The sequence below is a fragment of the Bos indicus x Bos taurus genome, chromosome X, assembly GCF_003369695.1.
Source record: "Bos indicus x Bos taurus breed Angus x Brahman F1 hybrid chromosome X, Bos_hybrid_MaternalHap_v2.0, whole genome shotgun sequence".
In the NCBI taxonomy this organism is placed as follows: Eukaryota; Metazoa; Chordata; class Mammalia; order Artiodactyla; family Bovidae; genus Bos; species Bos indicus x Bos taurus.
Window position 1 is genome coordinate 39,945,698 of NC_040105.1, and position 21,611 is coordinate 39,967,308.

The window sequence follows — 21,611 nt, forward strand, 5'->3', positions numbered from 1 at the left end:
AATTTTTTGCATAAATAATGTTGCTATGAACATTCTTGTATTCTCCGGCTGCATTTCTGTTGCGCATATACCTAAAGTAAAACTGTTAAATCACAGGCATGCATAATGTTCAGCTTTAGCACTCTGAATACTGCTAAACACCACTGCAAGGTAGCTGTACCATTTTACCCACCTTCCAGCAGTGAGAGTTTCAGGGGTCCTGATACCAAATGTTAGCAAGGATTACTAATTTTTTTCCTTAAAGCCATTTTTGTGGCTATGGGGTATTAACCTCACCATGGTTTTAATGTATAATTCTGTGATGCCAGATGACAATGTTCACCTTTTCTGTGCTTACTGGCCATTTGGACATCACCTTTTATGACCACACAGGTGATCACCCGCCATTATTTTAAGTGCATGAGTCTAAGGTTAATGCTGTCTCTGGTACTATTTACTTCCCTTCACTAGAAGCCTCCCCGTCTCCCTTTGTCATTATTTTTCACCTGGCTGTCTTGTGTCCTCCAAGGACCTCCTCGCCTTTTAACAAAGAAGTGCAGACACCTGTAGAACCTGTTAAGTAACAGAAATGTGATGCCATGTGCAATATCAGTTAGACATCACCTGTTGCTGTGGTGGTGGTTGGAGTTGTGAGATTAAAGAATCCATCATATCTCCTCCAATGGGAGAAGGGGGATTATCGTCCTCATTTACAGACCTTCTTCGAGCATCCTGATTGCTGTCAACAAACATATTCAGGAATGTCTATGGATATAAACAGGTAAAATTTAGATTATTTTACCTAACTTTAGTAAGATATTCTTAATCATTTAGCATGTGTTAATAGAAACAAACATATCACGTCCATCTCTGAAATACAAGTTTGACACATGGCCACCATTGTTAGGCCAACCTAGAAGAGACAGTCATCGTTTTGAAGGAAAGAAGGAAAATTGAGGAAAATGGTTAAACATAAAAATAAAAAAATCTAAGTGCTGTTATGTGAACAAAAGTTAAAGAAAAAAGTACATCCTGGTCAAAATATTTTATTAATTTCTGAATCAGACATGTGGAAAAGAATAAAAAGTTGCATGGTAGGCATGTAAACAACTTCAATGACTTGGAAAGTTTCCTATTTAGTGAGAGTTCTCACTTTTTAAGCCAGCAAATATGAAAGAGGAAAACTGAATAAAGAAACTAAGCCATCTTTTTCCTTTTTATTTTATGTAACAATCTTTAACTATCAAGAATGGGATAAGGGTGTGCTTTATAGAGTATGTCATCAAAAATTAGGCGAGGCTACCAGAATTTGTGTCTCAATCACAGATTCTTTTTAATACCCTCTACCTGCCCAATCTTCAAAAATATAGATTATAAGCTTATCAGAATTACTGAAAAGCTTTTAAAGGTACATAGTCTGACTTCTAATTAAAGGTAATAGATTATTCACAAAACTCATTTCATCTTCTCTCAACACCCCCCTGAAACTCCTAAAAAAAATTTTTAAGCAAAAGTCACAAAGACAAAAAGAATGGGATAAGAGAGAAATAGAAATAAATTCTAGGAGGCTACAGAGCAGATGGCTGAATGGTAACTGAACTATCCAATGTGAGGAAGTCGTTTCCTAAGCAAGCAGTGGGGAAAGCCAAGAAGCAAAGCTATTTCCACCCAGATCTCCAAGATACACAGGAACTGACAGCATCAGACACCTCTGGAAATGAGAATGAAAGAGACTAAAAGCAGAAGGACTGGGTGATTGTCTCTTTCTGAGACAGTGAAACCCTCCAGAGCCTCTGTCCTCCCACTGAATGAAGCTGACCTCTACCACTTGGCAGAAGGTCTCTGATTTGGGGGACTCTAGTGGAGAAGGCAATGGCACCCTACTCCAGCACTCTTGCCTGGAAAATCCCATGGATGGAGGAGCCTGGTAGGCTGTAGTCCATGGGGTCGCTAAGAGTCGGACACGACTGAGTGACTTCCCTTTCACTTTTCATTTTCATGCATTGGAGGAGACGGCAACCCACTCCAGTGTTCTTGCCTGGAGAATCCCAGGGACGGGGGAGCCTGGTGGGCTTCCGTCTCTGGGGTCGCACAGAGTCGGACACGACTGAAGAGATTTAGCAGCAGCAGCAGCAGGATCAATTGAGAGCTGGGGTACCATATTAAAAACGAAGATTAAAGTTTCCATAATGAATGCTGAGAATACCAGTTTACTTCTCTTATTTCATTTGCCAAAAATTGGGAGCCAGTGCACACCAGCTATGCAGAGTTTTGATATTCTTCTCTTGGTCCTCACACTGGCCCAACAAAGAGATCTAAAGCTACTGACACTGGAGTTATACCCAATGAAATGGCCCAAGCAGATGGTCCCGCAGTGAAGATCACAGTCAACAAGGCTCACCTTCAAGAGAGGACAATGTAGCCATAGAGAACAGATGTCACAAAATGAACTTTGAGAAACAAAAAGAGCTCTCGAATTTTTTCTAAAAAAGATGGCAAAAAAAGTTCTTGATGGAAATGAAAAAATAGAAGGATTGGAGGGAAAATGAGGAAATCTCCTAGAAACAAAGAGATAAAAAAACAGAAAAGATAAGAAAATCAGAGGATATGTCCAGGATTCCCGACATCAGAATAGTGGGGGTACCAAAAGGAGCTCACAGAGAACACAAAGAAAAAGACTTGAGGAATAGCATAAGGAAGTTCCCCAGAACAAAAGGATGTAAGTTTCCAGACTGAAGGAGTCCACTTGTTCATGTAAGGCTGAAGAAGTGGAATGGATTAAACGTCTCAATGGTCACAATAGAAGCTAGGGGACAATGGAGCAATGCTTTCAAAATTCTTACAAAAAATGACTGCAACCTAGAACTCTATATCAAGCCCCTCCCTCAACTAGATGAGGTTAACTAAAGACACTTGCGAACACACAAGGTCTCAATTTAACCTTCCGTGTATCTTCTCCCAGGGAGCAACGTAGAGCATTCCACCAAAACAATGAAGTAAACCAAGAAAAAGAAGTGGGGTCCAAGTTATAGGGCAAGCAACACAAGAGAAATGAAGGACTCTCCCGCTTCACCACTGTTTCTGCAGATCCCTAAATCGAAATCAGGCAAAAGGTCTGGAGCGTTTAGAGGTCAGAGACTGTGGAAGAGATGGCTTCAAGAGGAAACTCATAAGGTACCTGATTTGTGAACATACTGAGGGCAGAGTTACATACAAGGGAGAGACTTTAAGGCTGTTAGTGGTAAATAGAGAAAGCTAATAATTTTAATTAATTATGAATTTTAAAAATTAGTAATTCCCAGGAAAATAAAATGTCGAGCGAGAAAGGAAAAGTAATCGTAGTAAACTTGGTAGAATAGTGTTATAATATTCATAATAATGTGAACACTGAAAAATTACCTAATTGAAACTGCTACCCTAACCATATCGTGAGGCTGGAGGAAAAGAAGGCAAATGTGTACTGAGAGTAGCCTGGAAAGGGGAAGGGGCATACAAGAAAGAACTAAAAAAGAATTAAATCCTCATCTTCCATTAGAGTCAGATAATGCCCTTAACTAAGAAGTCAACAGGGGACGCCAGAGGATGAGATGGCTGGATGGCATCACTGACTCGATGGACGTGAGTCTGAGTGAACTCCGGGAGTTGGTGATGGACAGGGAGGCCTGGTGTGCTGCAATTCCTGGGGTCGCAAAGAGTCGGACACGACTGAGCAACTGAACTGAACTGAAGAAGTCAACAAAGAGCAATGAAAGAATGCTATTTAGAGGTAAAGGTGTGAATACCATGAGAATGTGCTGTACAGAGTAGGAGAACAGCAAGAGTGGGATTAATTTTCAATACAAACCATTTGGAACTATTAGACTCTCAACTGTAAGAACATACAATTGAGCTATCAAACCAATATCTCCAGGGGTTGTGGCCTAGGACCCTACATTAAAAAAAAAATATCACAGTTGAACTGATGCTCAAAGCTTCTCAATATTCACTGATAAAGGCTACTTTTAAAGTTCCCTGAAACTCCAAATAGCGAACAGGACTCTCTTGAGTAACTTCCACCTTACTCATTCCATTGTAGGAAATAAAAGGACATTTTATCATTTCATATACATAGGTACAGAACTTCTAGCTCCTTCAGAGTAAAGCTACAGAGATGATGAATTACTACTAGAAGTAGTTACTACTACACGGAGTAGTAACATGGCTACTCATTAAATTTAAACAGGAAATTGTTGCTTTCCCTCATTATTTCCCCCTCAAAGGAATTGTTTTAGGGATCCCATTTATATTTAGTAATTCTGCAACACTAAAGTCCATTACCTTGAGTCCTGGTGCAGGATAAAAACCTTCAACTAACTTGCTATTATCAAAAAGACTATAGGCCCCGTCCCGTATTGCCACAACACCTCGACTTCGGCAGTATATATCAATGCAATACATGTTCCTGAAGGCCAGTCGGATGTGGGTGGACGACTGTGGCAGGATGGAGAAGCACTGGTAGGCAGTGTTGGTTCTCTGGGTCAAGCCCAACATCGGCACAGTGGGCAGTTTGTTGATGGCATTCAACGGTGCCTGAGTATCAAACAGTACCTACAAGGAACAAACACAGTGAGAGCAGCCAGTTTCTGTACAGATGCTAAAACCTCAGAATCTTCAAGGTAAAAATCATCACAAATGAGACAATCTCCTTCTGGCACATTCTGTAAAAACTTTCATCATTAAAGATGAGTTAAGTCCACATGATTTTTTGAGGAGTTTTATATGACACACTGAGTCTTATTTTTAAACAGAAAATAAAGTTAATTACCTGTAATAACTGAACCACATTTGGTGTTTTGTTGAACATTTCTTGAAGCTGATGGAGAATGGTATTGTGACAGTTACTGCATCCTGAGTTTGGACCCACAGTTCCCAAAGAAATGTGAAATTTCTGATGTATGGAATTCCATTGGATACTAATCTAAATCAAAAAGATTATGTTTCAGAAACCAAGAAAGGAAAAGATACAAGGAGAAGAAAAAATAATCTTTAAACACTAAGGTAAAATGCCAAAGATCTAAATGAGGTCTTTTTGGGAAGCAACTTGTTAAGATTAGACTCTGTAAATTCCAGATGTGCTGTCACTATGGATCAGTACATTCACTGAGTGTGTGTGTTAGCCCACTTCTACTAAATTTCTGGTATTACTTTATGTGGAAGAGTTCAGAAAGAAACTAGCCAGCTGAAATTTGGATACTAAATTTCTACGACTTTACATATGGGGTGGGGAAAAAATAAGAACTACAGATTATGGGGAATACCTTCAAGATTAATATAGGATCAAATAATGTTAACAATCATGTGACTAAAAGCACAGAAACATACCGTATTGTTCAAGACCATTTGTACATAATCTTCATTATAGTAATCACGCTGCTAAGTAGATTTGAAATCAGTGAAGAAAGAAACACAAATACCAAAAGTACATTACGTTGTCAAAACTCTTTATGAATACACGCTCCGAAGAGGGTATAATTTTTGTTTTCAATTTTTTAAGAGTTAACCATTACAAAATACTATAACAAAGTATTTAAAAATATCATTTTATCTCTAATTTTTACTTGTACCCTCAATTATTTCAAGAAACTTTTCATAACTGTTGAATTCTTGATTTTTTAAAAAAAGACTTATGAGAGGAACTTTAGTTTTAAGTAATTCATAAACTTACTGAACTTCCCTTGGTGGTTCCATAACACAAGATAAGTTTTCGGTAATTATAAACACGAACTTCTGAGAAAATGTTTAGATGAGTGGGTATGTCTAAACAGAAAGAAAACAAAAAGGAATTAAGACTATACATACAAAACTTTAAAATATTTATGTGAAAAAGAAGAGATCTTGATAATATTATATGCCTAGATAGAAAGGTCTCTCTCTTTATAACCTAGTTTAAAAAAAAAGAAAGAGAAAGAAAACAAAAAAAGATCAGCAGCATAAATAGTTAGTAGGCTCAAATTTCCATTTGGACAGACGGGGCAGGGCTGGGCAATGGGGGAGATGTACGGAAGGACAGTGGTTCAGGGGTTCCAATTCCAGCCCTGTCTTTTACTAGCTATGTGAACTTCTGCAAGTTTCTTAAGTCTCTTGACTTGTTGTCTTCATTTCTGACACGAGGAATGGTAAATTACCTCCCTCATAGGGTTACTGTGAGGAATGAATGAGTTAATACAAGCAAAGTGGTTACTACATTTATGGCACCTAGTAAATTCTCAACAAGCACTACTATAATCTTGTATACCTATGTGTAAACATTTCTGAATATATACAAATCGTAACAGGAGCTGTCTCCTGGGGAAGGAAACTAAGTCTGAGGTAAAACAGAAAACTTTTCATTAGATATACTCAGGATTTTTTTGTTTTTTTAACAATGTACATGTTTTACTTCCTCCAAAGGCACTGGCACAGGGAGGGATACCTGCCCTCCCCCACAAGATGATCACTTGTACCTGGTAGAGAACGTGCAAATTCCAACACACACTCATATAATCGTGCAATGCTATTCCAATCATTAAGGAACATTTCAACCACTTTTCTACCACCAACGGGTTCAGACAACAGGTTTTCATATGTCAGATAAACATGCCGGGATGGTCCTACAAAATTAAGAGAGAAGATTAATAGGAATCAATACTAAAAAAACCCCCCAAAAACAGAAATAGAAATATGCAAAGACAAAAGTGTGTGAAGCATCTCACCTTGTTCCCTGGTAGAAGTGCCATTAAGGGGACAATTTGCAAACACTAGCTCTGCCACCCACGTGCGGTTATTTCTACCTTGTAATCGGAAAGTGCAGTCAAGGAGAGAGCGGTCCAGAGCCTTTTGGGTTTCCTCATTTATACCCTTACAGGGAGGAATTCTGGTGGTGAAAGATAGCATATGAAGTGTACTTCACATCACAGAAAGACGAAAGCACAATTTACACAATGACAGGCAGGGTATCACAGTAGAGCTTCAGTTCAAACTCTACTACGAGGTACCTTCTGCAAGAGGAGGAAGCAATTCATAGCAATTCACAACAATTAACAGCATTTAACCCACTTTCATTCCTATCAACATGGATTAGGACTCTCATTTTAATGGTGATGTTTGCCTTTGTCATTAATCTTGTTATTAGAAAAGACCACAATTTCTCAGAAAATCAAATATACTGGCTTTCTATGAAATCTACCTAGAATATCCTCAAGGAAATGTTAAGGAGAACAAAATATTTTAAGACCAGACTTTGAAGGCAGGATGATCTCGTGAAAAGGACAAGGCTTTGGAATCAGGCTGCTGCTGCTGCTAAGTCGCTTCAATCGTGTCCGACTCTGTGCGACCCCATAGATGGCAGCCCACCAGGCTGCCCCCGTCCCTGGGATTTTCCAGGGAAGAACACTGGAGTGGGTTGCCATTTCCTTCTCCAACTGGAATCAGGCACCTGCATCCTAATTCTGGTTCAGCCATTCACCCTCTCTGAATTTGTTTCGCAAGTATAAAATGAAGATACATAATTACCTTCTGGGTCACTGATTTTAAAACATGATGAAACATATATATAAAGTGCTTACAGCGGTTGGTTCAGCAGGTATTCAGATATATTAGTTTCTCCTTGCAGTAAAACCAAGTCTTAATCACTTAACCGCCATGACAAAATTTCAGGTTCATTATCTCCCCTTGCCTCATTATTTCATTATTTCCCCTCCTCCACTGTAGAGGTAACTCACTGTGATGGAGCTATTCACGTATCAACTCATTTACCATACATACTGTCTCTTATATATACCACATATACAAGAGGAATGTATTAGCTTTGGTGTCTTAAAATACCCATTTATCTTTTCTCCTCTTGCAGCTTTATGAACTATCTTATTTGTCATAAAACATTATGAGATAATATATTTTAGCAGTTTTTTCAGTACTGGATGAAATGAGATAATATTTAATTACACGCTATGCTTTAACTCATAGGAAAGAAAGGAGTTAATCGTCAGACTTGATATAATTATTATCAAAATCTAAGGCAAAAAACAACAAACATAACTAGAAATATTGAATTTCGGTTCAGGCCTCTTAGATATAACACCTAAAACAGGGCTCCTCAATGTCAGCAATACTGACTTTCTGGGCGGGAGAATTCTTTGTTGCAGGGCGGCTGTCCTGTGCAGGCTTGGCCTCTATCTACCAGGTGCCAGTAGCATCTCTCAACCCTTCTTCTCAGTCAATGATAACCAAGAATATCTCCAAACATTGCTAAATGTTCCCTAGCAGGGAAAACTGTTCTGAGGTTGAGAACCACTGACCTAGAATAAACAATTTAAGAGAGCAAAAAGGGTGGAAAGTTTGCTCAAGAGCTCATAACCAGGCACTGCAAGCATGCTGCTCTCGAGACTTGTGTCATCTGTGTGGTGTGATCAAGGCTCTTTTGAATCCGCACAAGGCAACAGGTCCATGAACCAGAGCAGCCTAAGGTGTTCACCATGGTATTTTCAGAGATACAGCAAGGAGACCTGCTCAACAGATTTTCATGGAGATAAGTTGAACAAGAACAGACTATATCTTTAGCAAAGAGGAGAAAAATGTGCTCAGTTTTAAAGTTTTGAAGTATCTACTCATATTCCCACTTAAAATATGAAAATACCTAGGACTAAAAGCTTAAAAGTTTCTGAATATTAAATGTATTAAAGCAATTACTTAATAATTAGATCTAGGCCAGATTTTAATAAAATCATATTTAGACACTATTTTTTTCCTTCTTCATATCTATGAAGAAAATACCCCCAATAATGGACATCATGTACCAAACAGATCTCTTTATCTGTTTCTATATATTTTCCTAAGTTTTAAATAAAGAAAACAATAGCCAGCATATAGTAAAGACTTTCTTAAAAATTACTGTAAAATGAAAATTAAAAAATATGAAGTGCTTTCTTTCTAGGTAAGGACTATAATGAATTCTCTTGAGCACAAGAAGAAAGGGGACTGAAATTTCTTTCGTAAAAATGCTGAGAGCAAGACATTTTAAGATTGCTGTAAAACATGAAAAAATAAGAGAAGAGAACACAAATGTTATCATCTATTAATCTGCAATTGTCAAAAGAGTAAAAAGAAACACCCCTTATTTTAGGCAGCAGTGATATAAAACCAAAGGCAAATAAACTAAAAGTATTACATTTCCTTTTGATGTCTATTGTAAAACCAGCTCGCTCTCTAGAAATCATTTTGTGAACATGGCATTATGGTAGCCAGGCAGGGCAGCTTTTCTAGTTCTTCAACTCTTTATCTAAAGTGAGCACCATGACACGTGGGTGGAGTGCATGCTATCTGCTAGACCTTTCCATCTTCCACAGGACAAACTGATTTACAAGCAACAAATTGGTTACAAATTGATTCCTGGTGGCTCAAACTGCAGAGCCATCATGTCTTGGCAGACAGAGGAATTCAATAAATAAAAATTGCTTCTATGGTTTATATTATTAAGCAACATCTAAGAAACAATACAAATGCAAAAAAGAAAACTGCTTTCTGCACCAAAAAGGCTGACCTCTTAAAAATGGCATTTGAGCTTTCAAGTCCATCCTGGTCAACGCATAAATCACACACGGTGCCTTAGTTTTCCCTCTAAGCATCCACTGGCCCCTAGTCCTCTACCCATTTAGAGCCAAGCCCTCTGCACATCTCCCTCCATGTACTTTTTCCCAGTGATCTAAGTTACTATCCCAGCTTAATTACTTCCACCTTGGTAGTGACTCATCTATTTCCCCTGCCCAGACCTGTCACCTGAGCTTGAGACACATCCTTGCCTGCCCAAAGAGATGTCTAGACACCTTGAACTTAGCAAAACCTCTTCAAACCCACATCTTCATCCCCTTCTCTCAATAAACACCACCACCGTCCATCATCTGCCCAAGATAAAACCAAGAGTCATCTCTGCCACCTTCTACTCTCTCTCTCTTTCAGTATCACTTATAAAGACTTCGTCCCCTAAGTCTTTATGGAACTTGCCCTGGTCCAAGCTACCAACAACTCTGGTGTGAACCATTTCAGCAACCGGTTTTGCTACTTCAGTCTTGTTCCTTTCCCATTTATTCTCCATGTTGCTATCAGGGCGAGCTTTCAAAAAAAAAAAACAACCTATCTAATGATGTCAGTTTCTGCTTAAAATCATCTGATGGCTCTTTACTGCCATTTGGATACAGTGAATTCCTTAAGAACATTTACACCAAGGCCCTATAGGATCTGACCCTTCCTGTGTACATCTGTAGGCTCATCTCCCCTAACTCCTGCCATGCCCTACTTCTTTCAGTTCCAGGATGCCGAGCTTTCTCTCCCCTCTAAGCCTTCATTTTAGCAGTTACTCCTTCTGGTTGGGACACCCACTCCCACCGTAGCTCCCTTTCCTCTGGCTAATTCTCACCTCTCCTTCAGTCCAGGTACAACTGGTACTTCGTGGGGATACCCTTCCTGATTTCCAAACTAGCCCAGATCCCCCGGCTATGTGAACCCACAGCATCCTGAAGGGCTCTATCAGAATTGAAGCCTGACACATATACTCAGTAAACATCTGCTGAATGAATGAAAGAAAGCCAGAGGAAGGACATCCTAAAATACCAAGAGGTGCTGGATGTCCACTTGGCAGGTAAAAGAGAATCCTCTACTAGACTGTGTAATTCCATACAGAAACCTGTGACATCCGCAGGTTCTGAACTCTGCTGTATGCTGACTCGTGTGACATCTGCAGGTTCTGAGCTCTGCTGTATGCTGACTCGAAGGAGTAGCACTGGCGGTAGGGCTGCAGTGTGTGGCACCACCTCAGACGCATGACAGGGACTTACTTCAGTAAGCGAATCGCGTGGCTGAAGCCATCACCTTCCATTTGCACTCCTTGATGTGGAATCTCCAGATTGGACAACTGGAAAGAGAAAGGTACAGTTATTATGAGACCACCAATTTTACAAAGGCAACTACCTTTTCTAAGTACTATTGTCTCTCTTCTCATGGCATCTGTTCTAGAGTTGTGAGCATTGTCCCCCCTCATCTGATTTCCTGGGAACTAAATAAGACTGGCTTCCTTGCATGATGCAATTAACGTCTATTTGAAAACAAAGTTTGAGTCATAGCCACATCTCATTTTTAATCACAAACAGTATTTTTCAGTTTACAACTTTTCTGGAATATATTTTTTTAAATAACTATTTCCTCTGTGAAACTCGAAAGAAAAGATTTTCAGTTGATGCATTTACCCAGAGACCCTGTCAGTGGAACTACAGGTTATTTGGGTATGCCGGGAAGTCATTCTAGTCACCTAGCAGAGGAACACACTTGCCTTCAAGCAGATATTCCCAGGTCTTCTCTGACAGACTATTTATTTATATCCACCTTATTCCAGAAAGGATTTAAGGCAGCCTTAAGCATGTCACTGAGCCCTGCTCTTTGGGCCTGGGAAGAGTAGAGGTGTAGAAAAACAGCTGCTGACCATGAAGTAAGGCTCCAGATTCAAAAGACAGCAAAGTGTGGGAGAGCTCAAAAACACTGCCTCTGTTCTATGGATCACAAATATCAACATTCCTGCTAAGATCAGATTTAGTTACTCACATCTCAGTGTAAATTACCTTAAGCAGAAAATGTGCTTGCTTTTGCCTTTATCATCTTTTTCAATGAGAGAAAAGAAAGTTTTGAAGAGCTTAACTGAGTTCAATAGAGTACTACAGAATGTTGAATAGCCTACATGTGTGACAGGTATAGGAACACAGAGAAGGAGAAAAGAGGCCACTGCGCTTACAGGTGTCTATGTGGGCACTACAAAGACACAAGCTTCTGCAACTTCTGGCCTGTGGGTAATGAGGAAGAGAGCAGACAATGACTGAGGCATTCCCCCTGGGTATGATGTAGCCTCCCATTCCACTGCAAGGGAGTAACTGAATGACATTCATGTAATTCATCCAATGTGTTGTGCTTAGTCACTCAGTCATGTCCAAATCTGCGACCCCATGGACCGTAGCCTGCCAGACTCCTCTTTCCATGCATTCTCCAGGCAAGAATACTGGAGTGGTTTGCCATGCCCTCCTCTAGGGGATCTTCCCAACCCACGGATTGAACCCAGGTCTCCCTCATTACAGGCAGATTCTTTATTGTCTGAGCCATCAGGGAAGCCCAATCAATCCATGTAGCATGATGAAAAAGCCCAACAACAGAGTCAAAGAGATGGAAGCACAGACACTGTAGGAGCTCTGGACAGTTCCCAGACAAGAGGACACTCATCAGGCTCACAGTTGTAGGAGCTGGGACATCAAGGACATGAGTATCTACTTTAGTTGCCTATTTCTGGGCTTGGATTTTCTGGGCTACTGCTGCTCCTCACAATTTCACACCCTATTTTCTGCCTCTAGATCCTGAAGCCCTATATAGCAGCAATTGGCATACCATAGCTCATGGGCCAAATCTAGCCACTGCCTGTTTTGGGAAATAAAGTTTTATTGGAACACAGCCACACTCATTTGTTTAAATATCAACTATGGCTGGTTCACACTACAACAGCAGACCTGAAGAGCTAAAAAAGAGATGACTGATGCTGAAGCTGAAGCTCCAATACTTCAGCCACCTGATGCGAAGAGCTGACTCAGTCAAAAAGACCCTGATGCTGGGAAAGATTGAAGGCAAAAGGAGAAGGGGACGACAGAGGACAAGATGGTTGGATGGCATCACCGTCTCAATGGACATGAGTTTGAGCAAACTCTAGGAGATAGCAAAAGACAGGGAAGCCTGGCGTGCTGCAGTCCATGGGGTCGCAAAGAGTCGGACAAAACTTAGTGACTCAACAACAACAATAAATGACCCACAAGGCCTAAAATATTTACCGTCTGCCCCGTGATAGAAAAAGTCTGCTGATTCCTGCTCTAAAGCGTCAAAGTGTTTTCAACAAGTCTTCCCAAGACTATTATCATCAGCCTAACAAATAATCCACTTCCACATTTCTAGGTCTTTCCTTCATCACCAATAATTTACAGAAGGGAGGAGTCTTACAAAAAGTAAAACTTTAAACTAGAGGGAAATAATTAAGATTTTCATGTATTATTTTTTAATTGTTGCAAATCCTTGGCCAAAGCCCTTTTTGGAAATACAAAAATGCAGGTTCTGTTACCTCCCTTTCCTCTTATGCTTGGGGATCATGCTGAATATCACAATTGTGTACTCTTCAAAGACACTAACTCGGGCTAAGTCTATTGCTTCTTCCATGGGAAAAAAGTAAAAATTTAGTTTAATACTCTTTCTGACCTGCTTCTCACAAAGGAACCCAATTTTATTCGTAAGCAATATGTATAGCTTCACCCACTGAAAAATAAGCAACCCCTTTAATTATTAACCATCCCTAAAAAAGGTAAATACTGCTCCTTTGAGGTATACAAGTAAGGTTCTCAAAAATTGTCTTTATATTTTTTTTTTAAACTGGGAAGAATTTACATCCCATTTCCACAAAGAACAGAAGGCCTACAATTTGGAATCAGAGACAAATAATTTAAAAATCTCATGGTATACATGTATACCAAATCACAACCATCTGGTTCTCCTAATGGAATTCATGTAGCTTTAGTAAGGCATTTAAAACATTACTCTTTGGGTACCCAAAATTGTTCCAAAAAATTACCTCCAACCGAAGTCCTACAAATGGCATGTTTGTATCACACATAGCAACGAAGTGAGCTAGAACTTTATTGAAGGCACGCATTTCTCCTGATCGTTTGGTTTTCTTGGGTTCTACTGGACACAAATCATCAGACAACTAGAATTTAAGTAAAGAACACAAGTGGGTTATAAAAAGAAAAAGTATGTGATGCAATTAGTTAAGCACTTGGACTACTATAACAAAAGTCAGAGTTAACCAAAACAAATCTTAATTCATTCAACAACTGTTTACTGAGCAAATACTGACCTAAACACGGGAAATTTAGTAGTAAATATTATGTACTTAACAAGTTGCCTTGTGGGAAAGAGCGTACAATTAATTATTAATTAAAGGAGAAGCATTTTCAAGAATGTGTAGACATTTGTTACCTAAACCTTATTGTTGGCCAGCCTCTTAAAAATCATACCTAATTTTTTCCCATTTATAAATAGTTAGAAGAGGACAGCAAAGTCAATAGACACAAACCCTGGGCTCATTTCTGTTTGTGAACATACCTTGCGCTTGGTACTGGTTCTAGGCTGTTTCCCATTTTTTGTACGATAAACTGATTCCTGGAGGTTTTCCTTAAACTGCTGCAGCAAGAGGGCCATGAGAGGGCTGTCGTCACGATCCACTGCATTCACAGACAAGAAGTAGTACTTGTACGACAGTTGTGTGGGTTTATTGGGAACTTCTAACATCTCTACAACCTAAAAAGGTCCAAATCAGAAATGAGACTCAGAGACATTGCTAACTGGTAAGTGTTGAATATTTTCCTCCTTGTATCAGGTAGGGCTCAGAATTAAGGACAAATCAGTCATGATCTCAAAAAAAAGCATTGCAATTAAATATGTAATTTGTTTTCTAAAAAACAGATCAGACTAAAGAACAATGACGAAAGAAAAATGACAACTGTATCTCATACTTGGAAGGATATAAAAATAAACCCTGACTTTTCAACTGAAATATACAGTCATTATGAGGATGAGGATAACAAGAACATGAACAATAGTTAATACCGATAAAGAGTTTATCATGCGCCACATACTCTCCTAGTGAGTGAAGTAAGTGAAAGTTGCTCATCTGTTTGAAAGTTGCTCCAACTCTTTGAGACCCCATGGACTATTCAGTTCATGGAATTCTTCAGACCAGAATACTGGGGTGGGTAGCCGTTCCCTTCTCCAGGGTATCTTCCCAATCCAGGAATCAAACCCAGGTCTCCCGCATTGGAGGCAGATTCTTTACCAGCTGAGCCACCAGGGAAGCCCTATACTCTCCTAAGTACTTGATAGATGTTAACACATTTAATCCCAGTAACTCAATAAAGTAGGGATTCTTATCTTCACTTTTCTGATAAAGTTAGGCACAAAAAGCTTAGATTAATTGTCAAAGGTCTCAGAGCTGAGAAGTGACAGACTCACACTCTGATCCTAGAAGTCTGGATCCAGAGACCTTGTTCTCACTATAGAGGCTTACTATTTTCAAGGTCTACCTAAAATTTAAGAAGAGTCCCCTAAATACTTGAGTGAGAGAAATAAATGCCACTGGACAGGGCTCTTGACCAACACACACTTTTCTGTCTTTATTCCTGTCTCTCTCCTTTCTCTACCCCACACCTCCCCACATAGTCTTTTCAGGAAATTGTTTGGCCGACACTTAAGAATCAACACTGAGGAAATGGAAGAATTAAAAGTAAAATGGAACTTCACCAAAGATATATGGACGGCAAATCAGCAGATGAAAAGATATTCAATATCATCAGTCATCAAGGCAGCATAAATTAAGACTACAATAAGATACCACTACACAATGGCAAGCCACTCCAGTACTCTTGCCTGCAAAGTCCCATGGATGGAGGAGCCTGGTGGGCTGCAGTCCATGGGGTCACGAAGAGTCGGCCACGACTGAGCGACTTCCCTTTCACTTTTCACTTTCATGCACTGGAGAAGGAAATGGCAGCCCACTCCAGTGTTCTTGCCTGGAGAATCCCAGGGACAGGGGAGCCTGGTGGGCTGCCGTCTATGGGGTCTCACAAAGTCGGACATGACTGAAGCAACTTAGCAGCAGCAGCAGCACACATCTATCAGAATGGCTAACTTTAAAAAAAAACAATCACAATAACAAGTACTGGCAAGAATGCAGAGCAACTAGAACTCTCACGTATTGCTGGCAGGAATGCAAAATGGTCTGGCCACTTTGGAAAAGAGTTTAGCAGTTTCTTATAAAGCCAAACCTACTCTTAGTGTGTGACCCAACATTCCCACTTTTAGTTACTTATCCAAAAGAAATCACCCAAAAAATCTATATGCAAATACTTATAGCAGCTGTATTCACAACTGCCCAAAACTAGAAACAATGCAGATGGCCTTTGATGAGAGGCTAAACAAACTGTGATACATTCATACCACACAACACTACTCAGCAATAAAAAGAATGAACTATTATAAATACAACAATATGGATGAAAATCAAAGGCATTATGCCAAGTGAAAGAAATGACTAAAAGGCTAAACTGTAGAAACAAAAAACAGGTCAGTGATCACTAGAGCGAGCAGAGGGAAACTCTGATTATAGAGAGGAAGCATGAAGGAATTCTAGGGGGTAACGGATAGCTTCTGTGTCTTATTGAGATGGCATTACAAAACTGTATGCATTTATTAAACTCCAGACACTTAAAAGTCTGAATTTTTACTGTGTGTAAATTATAGGTTAATAAAGCCAGTAAAAGTAAAATAGCAAAGACATTTAAGGGCAATAAGACTTTCCTCTATTCTTCTTAAAGGCTATGGTAGTTTTCGCCACTATTATGAACGTATCATCCTAAGTGAGAAGGATGAAGAGTGATATACATTCAGTTTGGTCTAAACCATGTGAAACAAATTATTGCTTTATAATAAACCACTAGTTATTGAAACTGAAAGCCTGGCGTTTTGTTGATACTAAATAAAGTCAGAAAATACATGTAGATCAGGCAGCACATGGAGAACTGAAACAACAATCCTGTCACATGCCAAATCCAGTTCCACAGCTGGTGTTTTAAAATTCAGAAAACAGTGAATTCATATCAATGACAGACTTATTTGTCAACATAAGTAACCCTAACTTAAGATATATCAGGCTACACAGGGTACCTTTTGATGAGAGTATCTTTTTAAAAGTACAGCTTAAAGCTTCAAAAAAATTCACTCCCATTGAATTAAGTTTTCCAAACACCTTAGAATCTTAGCCAAAAGCATCTACTTGGTGTACACAAAAACTTCTACATGCAGGAAATACATTTATGAAATATATGAGTCCATATTTCAAGTTCTTGCAAATTTTAACTAGTTCAATAATCTGAAAGAAACTACTAGAAAAATCTAGAAAGGGTGAAAAAAGAATGAGGATTTTACTGTGTACTGAAAAGTACATGCAATCAACAAAATGGATACATATACCTTCAATTAAGGATGAGAAAATAAAGCTAATTTAGTCCATCATGTTTAAAAAGCAGCATTATGCAAGCTAACATTTGATTAAAACCAAACAAGTTTATCTGACACCAAAACATCTCTAAATCTTCACAACAGTTGCTTTCAAATTTTTTCTTACATAGAGCAGATGCCTAATTCCAAGCAGAAACTAGGCCTCACTATAGGACAGATCCTGGGTTGAGGGACGGGGCATACCTTATATTTCCCAAACCTGCCTAATCATTGTATTATTTCCTACAGATAAGATTTTCTCTCTGCCCCATCCCTTACAACTCTCCCCTCTCTTGGCTTCAGAATCATTATACAAAATTCAAATATCCAATAAAAATACATTTGCAAATGAAACTAAACAATAAATGATTCAAGATACAAATAGAATTATTGAACTCAATGACCGAAATCACCCCTTTGCATACTTACAATGTAGTATTGTGGAAGACGGGTAAGTCTTACAAACAGCTTATTCTTAGACAGGTTTCCTATGGGATGAGTTGAATAATTGGACAGCTGCAATGTTTCACTGGTTATTGTAGGCAGGTGTTTTATAGATTGTTTGCAACGCTGTTGTCCAAGCCAAAACCTTAGTTTAAAAGAGATCATCCACATCACAAAATCATAGACTTCTGATTAACTGTGTGCTACTGTTTTACAAATAGATTATTAAAACCTACTAAGAAACCAATTAATATATGAAACTTAACTGAACTACTAAAAGGACATATGACCATAATGATGAATCATTGCTCTAGTTTTGTACTGGGCCGTTAATTTTAAAGAGTTTAAACTGCAGTGTGAATGACCTTAATTAGTTATAAGGTAGAATCCACTAGTATTAAAATGGCTGAGAAAGTATCAGTTTATTATAGGAGATGAAAGATCTCCTGTAGTTTATAAGACAGCACAAACTGATCTCAACATCTTTTATAAAATGCCTGAAGTGTTTATAAACCAAAATAGAACAATAAATAAATATAAAAGTATCTCATTTTCCCAGTTATCACTGGAGATCTCCAGTTCCAGTTTTTATCCTGCTCATATAAAAGTGATGGGTATGTCTAGCAGGTGCCAGTAAGTGTTCATTACCTTCCTCTCTCAGTTAAGCCACCAGATTTCACTTTGTTGCTTTTACTGTAGTATCCCTCTTATTTCTTTTATCTGGTTATCTATCCTAGAGACCAATATCATATTAACATGTGAAAAAGGTAAAATGATAGGTACACAAACTCACTGATCCACCATGAGACAACTAAAAAAGTAAGAATACACATTTAGAAGCTTTTCATAGCAATATAACAATGCCACAGCATCCAAGCCCATGATCAGTCGGCTTGTCTTACATAACAGGGTACAGACCAGTTTGTGTGCTGTTGCATTTGAGTGATGAGCTGCGTGTGATACAAAATGTGTGCTAGCTATGTGCAGTAAAACCATAATTAATGTATAACATTTTAAGAGCAGTTTGAAAACTATTACCCCAAAAATGTATAAAATCTGGAAACTGCTTTTTCATACTGAAAAACAAATATAACTATAGCTTCACAGAATCAATTGCTAGAACTGGCTATTAATAAAGGAATGACGATAAATTTTTAAAATATGCCAATACTTCCTTCATTTTGGAAGACAGTTAAAAACAAATACCCTAAACTTGCCAAAATTGCTTTCAAATCTCTACTTCCAGTCTTATCAACATACTTTGTGAGACTGCTATCTCTACTATGTATGTTATTTTTAAAAAAACACAGAAACATTTAAGATAAACGTTATCTCCTGTAATTATCATCACCAATCCAACTTAGATTAGTTACAACAAACCAGAAGCAAGCTCTTTTGCCACATTAAAAATTCTAAATATATTACAAATATATAAAAATTATAAACGTATGAATAATAAATACAAGATATTCTTTCAGAGCACATATGGAATTGCTATTTCACTCAACTTTTTTGTTATGACTTTGTGGAACAAAAAGTTTAAGTGATGAGTAACTTGTCTATACATGTATATTTTCAATGAAAAATGTATAGATTTTGAAATTATTATTTTTTGTTCTGACCTTATTTATTGCAATGCAATTTTATGGCTGTTGACTAATAAAAAAATTGGGGCTTATATTTTGAACATGTTTTTTCATTTCTTTTTTCCTAGAATTTGTTTTCAGTGAATATTATTAAAAAAAATAATCATATGAACAGATGCCCAATACTAATAGTCCCTGCTGATGCTAAGTCACTTCAGTCGTGTCCGACTCTGTGTGACCCCAGAGATGGCAGCCCACCAGGCTCCCCCGTCCCTGGGATTCTCCAGGCAAATGTAAATTAAAACCACAGTCAGATACCTCGTCATACTCACTAGGGTGGCTATGGTCAAAGACAGTAACAAAGGCTGACAAGGATGTAGAGAAATGGAAACCCTCATACACTGTTTGATGTGACTGTAAAGTGGTACAGTTACTTTGGAAACTAGTATGGTAGCTTCTTATATGATTCCACTCCTAGTGGAATGCAAAGTGCACACATGTATTTGCACATGAATACTCACAGCTGCATTATTCATAAGAGTCAAAAAGTGGCAACAATTCAAATGTCCATCAAACGATGAATGAATAAATAAATGGTGGCCTAGGCATACCATGGAATGTTCGTTAAGCATAAAAAGGAATGAAGAATTGGTACATGCTTCAACATGGTTGAATCTGGAAACATGCTAAATGAAAGCCAGTCACAGAAGACCACATACTTTATGATTCCATTTTTATGAAATGTTCAGAAAGGAAAAAATCTACAAAAACAGAAAGCAGATTCATAGTTGCCTGGGGTGAGGCTGGGAATGGGGATTAACTGTAAATGAGCATCTTTTTGAGGTAATAGAAATGTTAAGTGTTCTAAAACTGGACTGTGGTTATGGTTGTTACAAAACTCAGTAAATTTATGATAAGACATTGAATGGTACACTTAAAACAATTGAAGTTTATGCTATGCAAATTATATTTCAATAAAGTTATTTCAAAAAATTAATGTCCCATGATAGATTAGTGATAAACTGATCAAAGATCATCTGAGAAGCATTGTAAGTGACAACCAGGGGACCTTTCCTATAAATAATGTGAGTTTGAGTACAGATACATATTTGATAAGTTTAAAGCTTTTGGGACTTGATGTCTTGGTTTTAGGCTATATTTCTACTAGCTGGAATTGGCCAACAACCCCAAATTATGCAAGATGTGAATTATTAAGATTTAAGTATTAAAATCCCACTGAACAGTCTGCCCCACCGCCACCACACCATTTGCCAGTGAGGTTTTAATCTCTGACATTTATTTTTATCCCTTGGAATTCTGTTTTACTGACTTAAAGAGTCTATCAGAGTTGCCATAATGATACCTTTGTGTACCAGGGTGGTAATGAAACCTCAAACAATTATCTCTAGCTTCATTTTCAATTTTATTTAGTGTAACAGTCTGAAGCATTCAAAGAATTCTGAGACAAACTGAATGAAGCAGATGACTACTCTGAAAGTATCAGCTGGTCGATTCATACCATGAAGATTATCCTGGGAAGAATCTACTGCACAGAACACTAGATACAATAAAATTCATTGTGTAAGTGATTTGTAGAGTGCTTAAACAGGAGATAACATGACAAGCAATCAAAGTTGGGTGTCATGCCCTTCATACCTATATTTGTTTTCGAGAGGAATTTGGTATGAAGCACTGCCATCTCAGACCTAATTCAAGAAAATTTAGATTCTAAGTACCAAAAGGGGCTCAAGTTTCACATCATAAATATTAAGGATAGTGGCTGATCAAGAGTAATGATGGGGAAGAAAATATATCTTGTCAAAGTAAGTTTCCATTTTTAGTTCTGAGCTAAATAAATAGCCTTACTTAAGTTGTTGAATCCAAGGAATGATCCGTTTCATATCATCATTCACAGACTTCTCCATGTCATCCAGTGTGGCTTGGTCTATAGCATAAAGCACTTCATTAATTAATGGCTTACACGAGACACAAGATATCCAGGTAGCCCAAAATTTAAATGAAAGTTACTGTTTCAGGCAGAAAGTAGTGTTATTTTGAGTTAGAGAAAAGCTAAACGATAATGCATCATGAGGCATAAATTAATCTAATTTGTTTCCCTTCTTTAATATTTAGGGAGAGTTATAGTTAAGATAATTAATAGCAAGTGTACATTAGCAGGAAGAATGAGTAACAAATACATTAAATTCTTTGCCCATATTTTAATTACCCAAACTCTTAGTCTAGTTAGTTAATATTATAAATGTGTATGTATTTAAAACTCATAGTATCACTAGACTTAGAACTTTAAAATTACAAAAACTATAAAACTTCATTAAAATGTTTATTTATTAAACACAAATGATCTCTGGCATAAGCAAGAGCTGTTGGTTGAAGATTAGCTTGCTAAATAAGCAAGAGCTGTTGGCTGAAGATTAGCTTGCTAAATGTCACTTAGAATTTTTA

At 38.1% G+C, this 21,611-nt stretch overlaps 1 protein-coding gene across 3 annotated transcripts in view; it reads right to left on the minus strand.

Moving 5' to 3' along the window:
• The window catches only part of MED14 (mediator complex subunit 14), a 176,556-nt gene that overhangs the window by 17,409 nt on the left and 137,536 nt on the right, over positions 1-21,611 (minus strand). For all 3 annotated transcript variants that reach the window (XM_027535242.1, XM_027535240.1, XM_027535241.1), the window contains exons 12-22: positions 21,015-21,093; positions 17,548-17,707; positions 14,170-14,364; positions 13,637-13,771; positions 10,827-10,903; positions 6,711-6,871; positions 6,462-6,608; positions 5,684-5,775; positions 4,784-4,936; positions 4,297-4,566; positions 604-744 (exon numbers count right to left, since the gene is read on the minus strand). In XM_027535242.1, the coding sequence (XP_027391043.1) occupies positions 604-744; positions 4,297-4,566; positions 4,784-4,936; positions 5,684-5,775; positions 6,462-6,608; positions 6,711-6,871; positions 10,827-10,903; positions 13,637-13,771; positions 14,170-14,364; positions 17,548-17,707; positions 21,015-21,093 (1,610 nt within the window). The remainder of the gene's footprint in view (positions 1-603; positions 745-4,296; positions 4,567-4,783; positions 4,937-5,683; positions 5,776-6,461; positions 6,609-6,710; positions 6,872-10,826; positions 10,904-13,636; positions 13,772-14,169; positions 14,365-17,547; positions 17,708-21,014; positions 21,094-21,611) is intronic.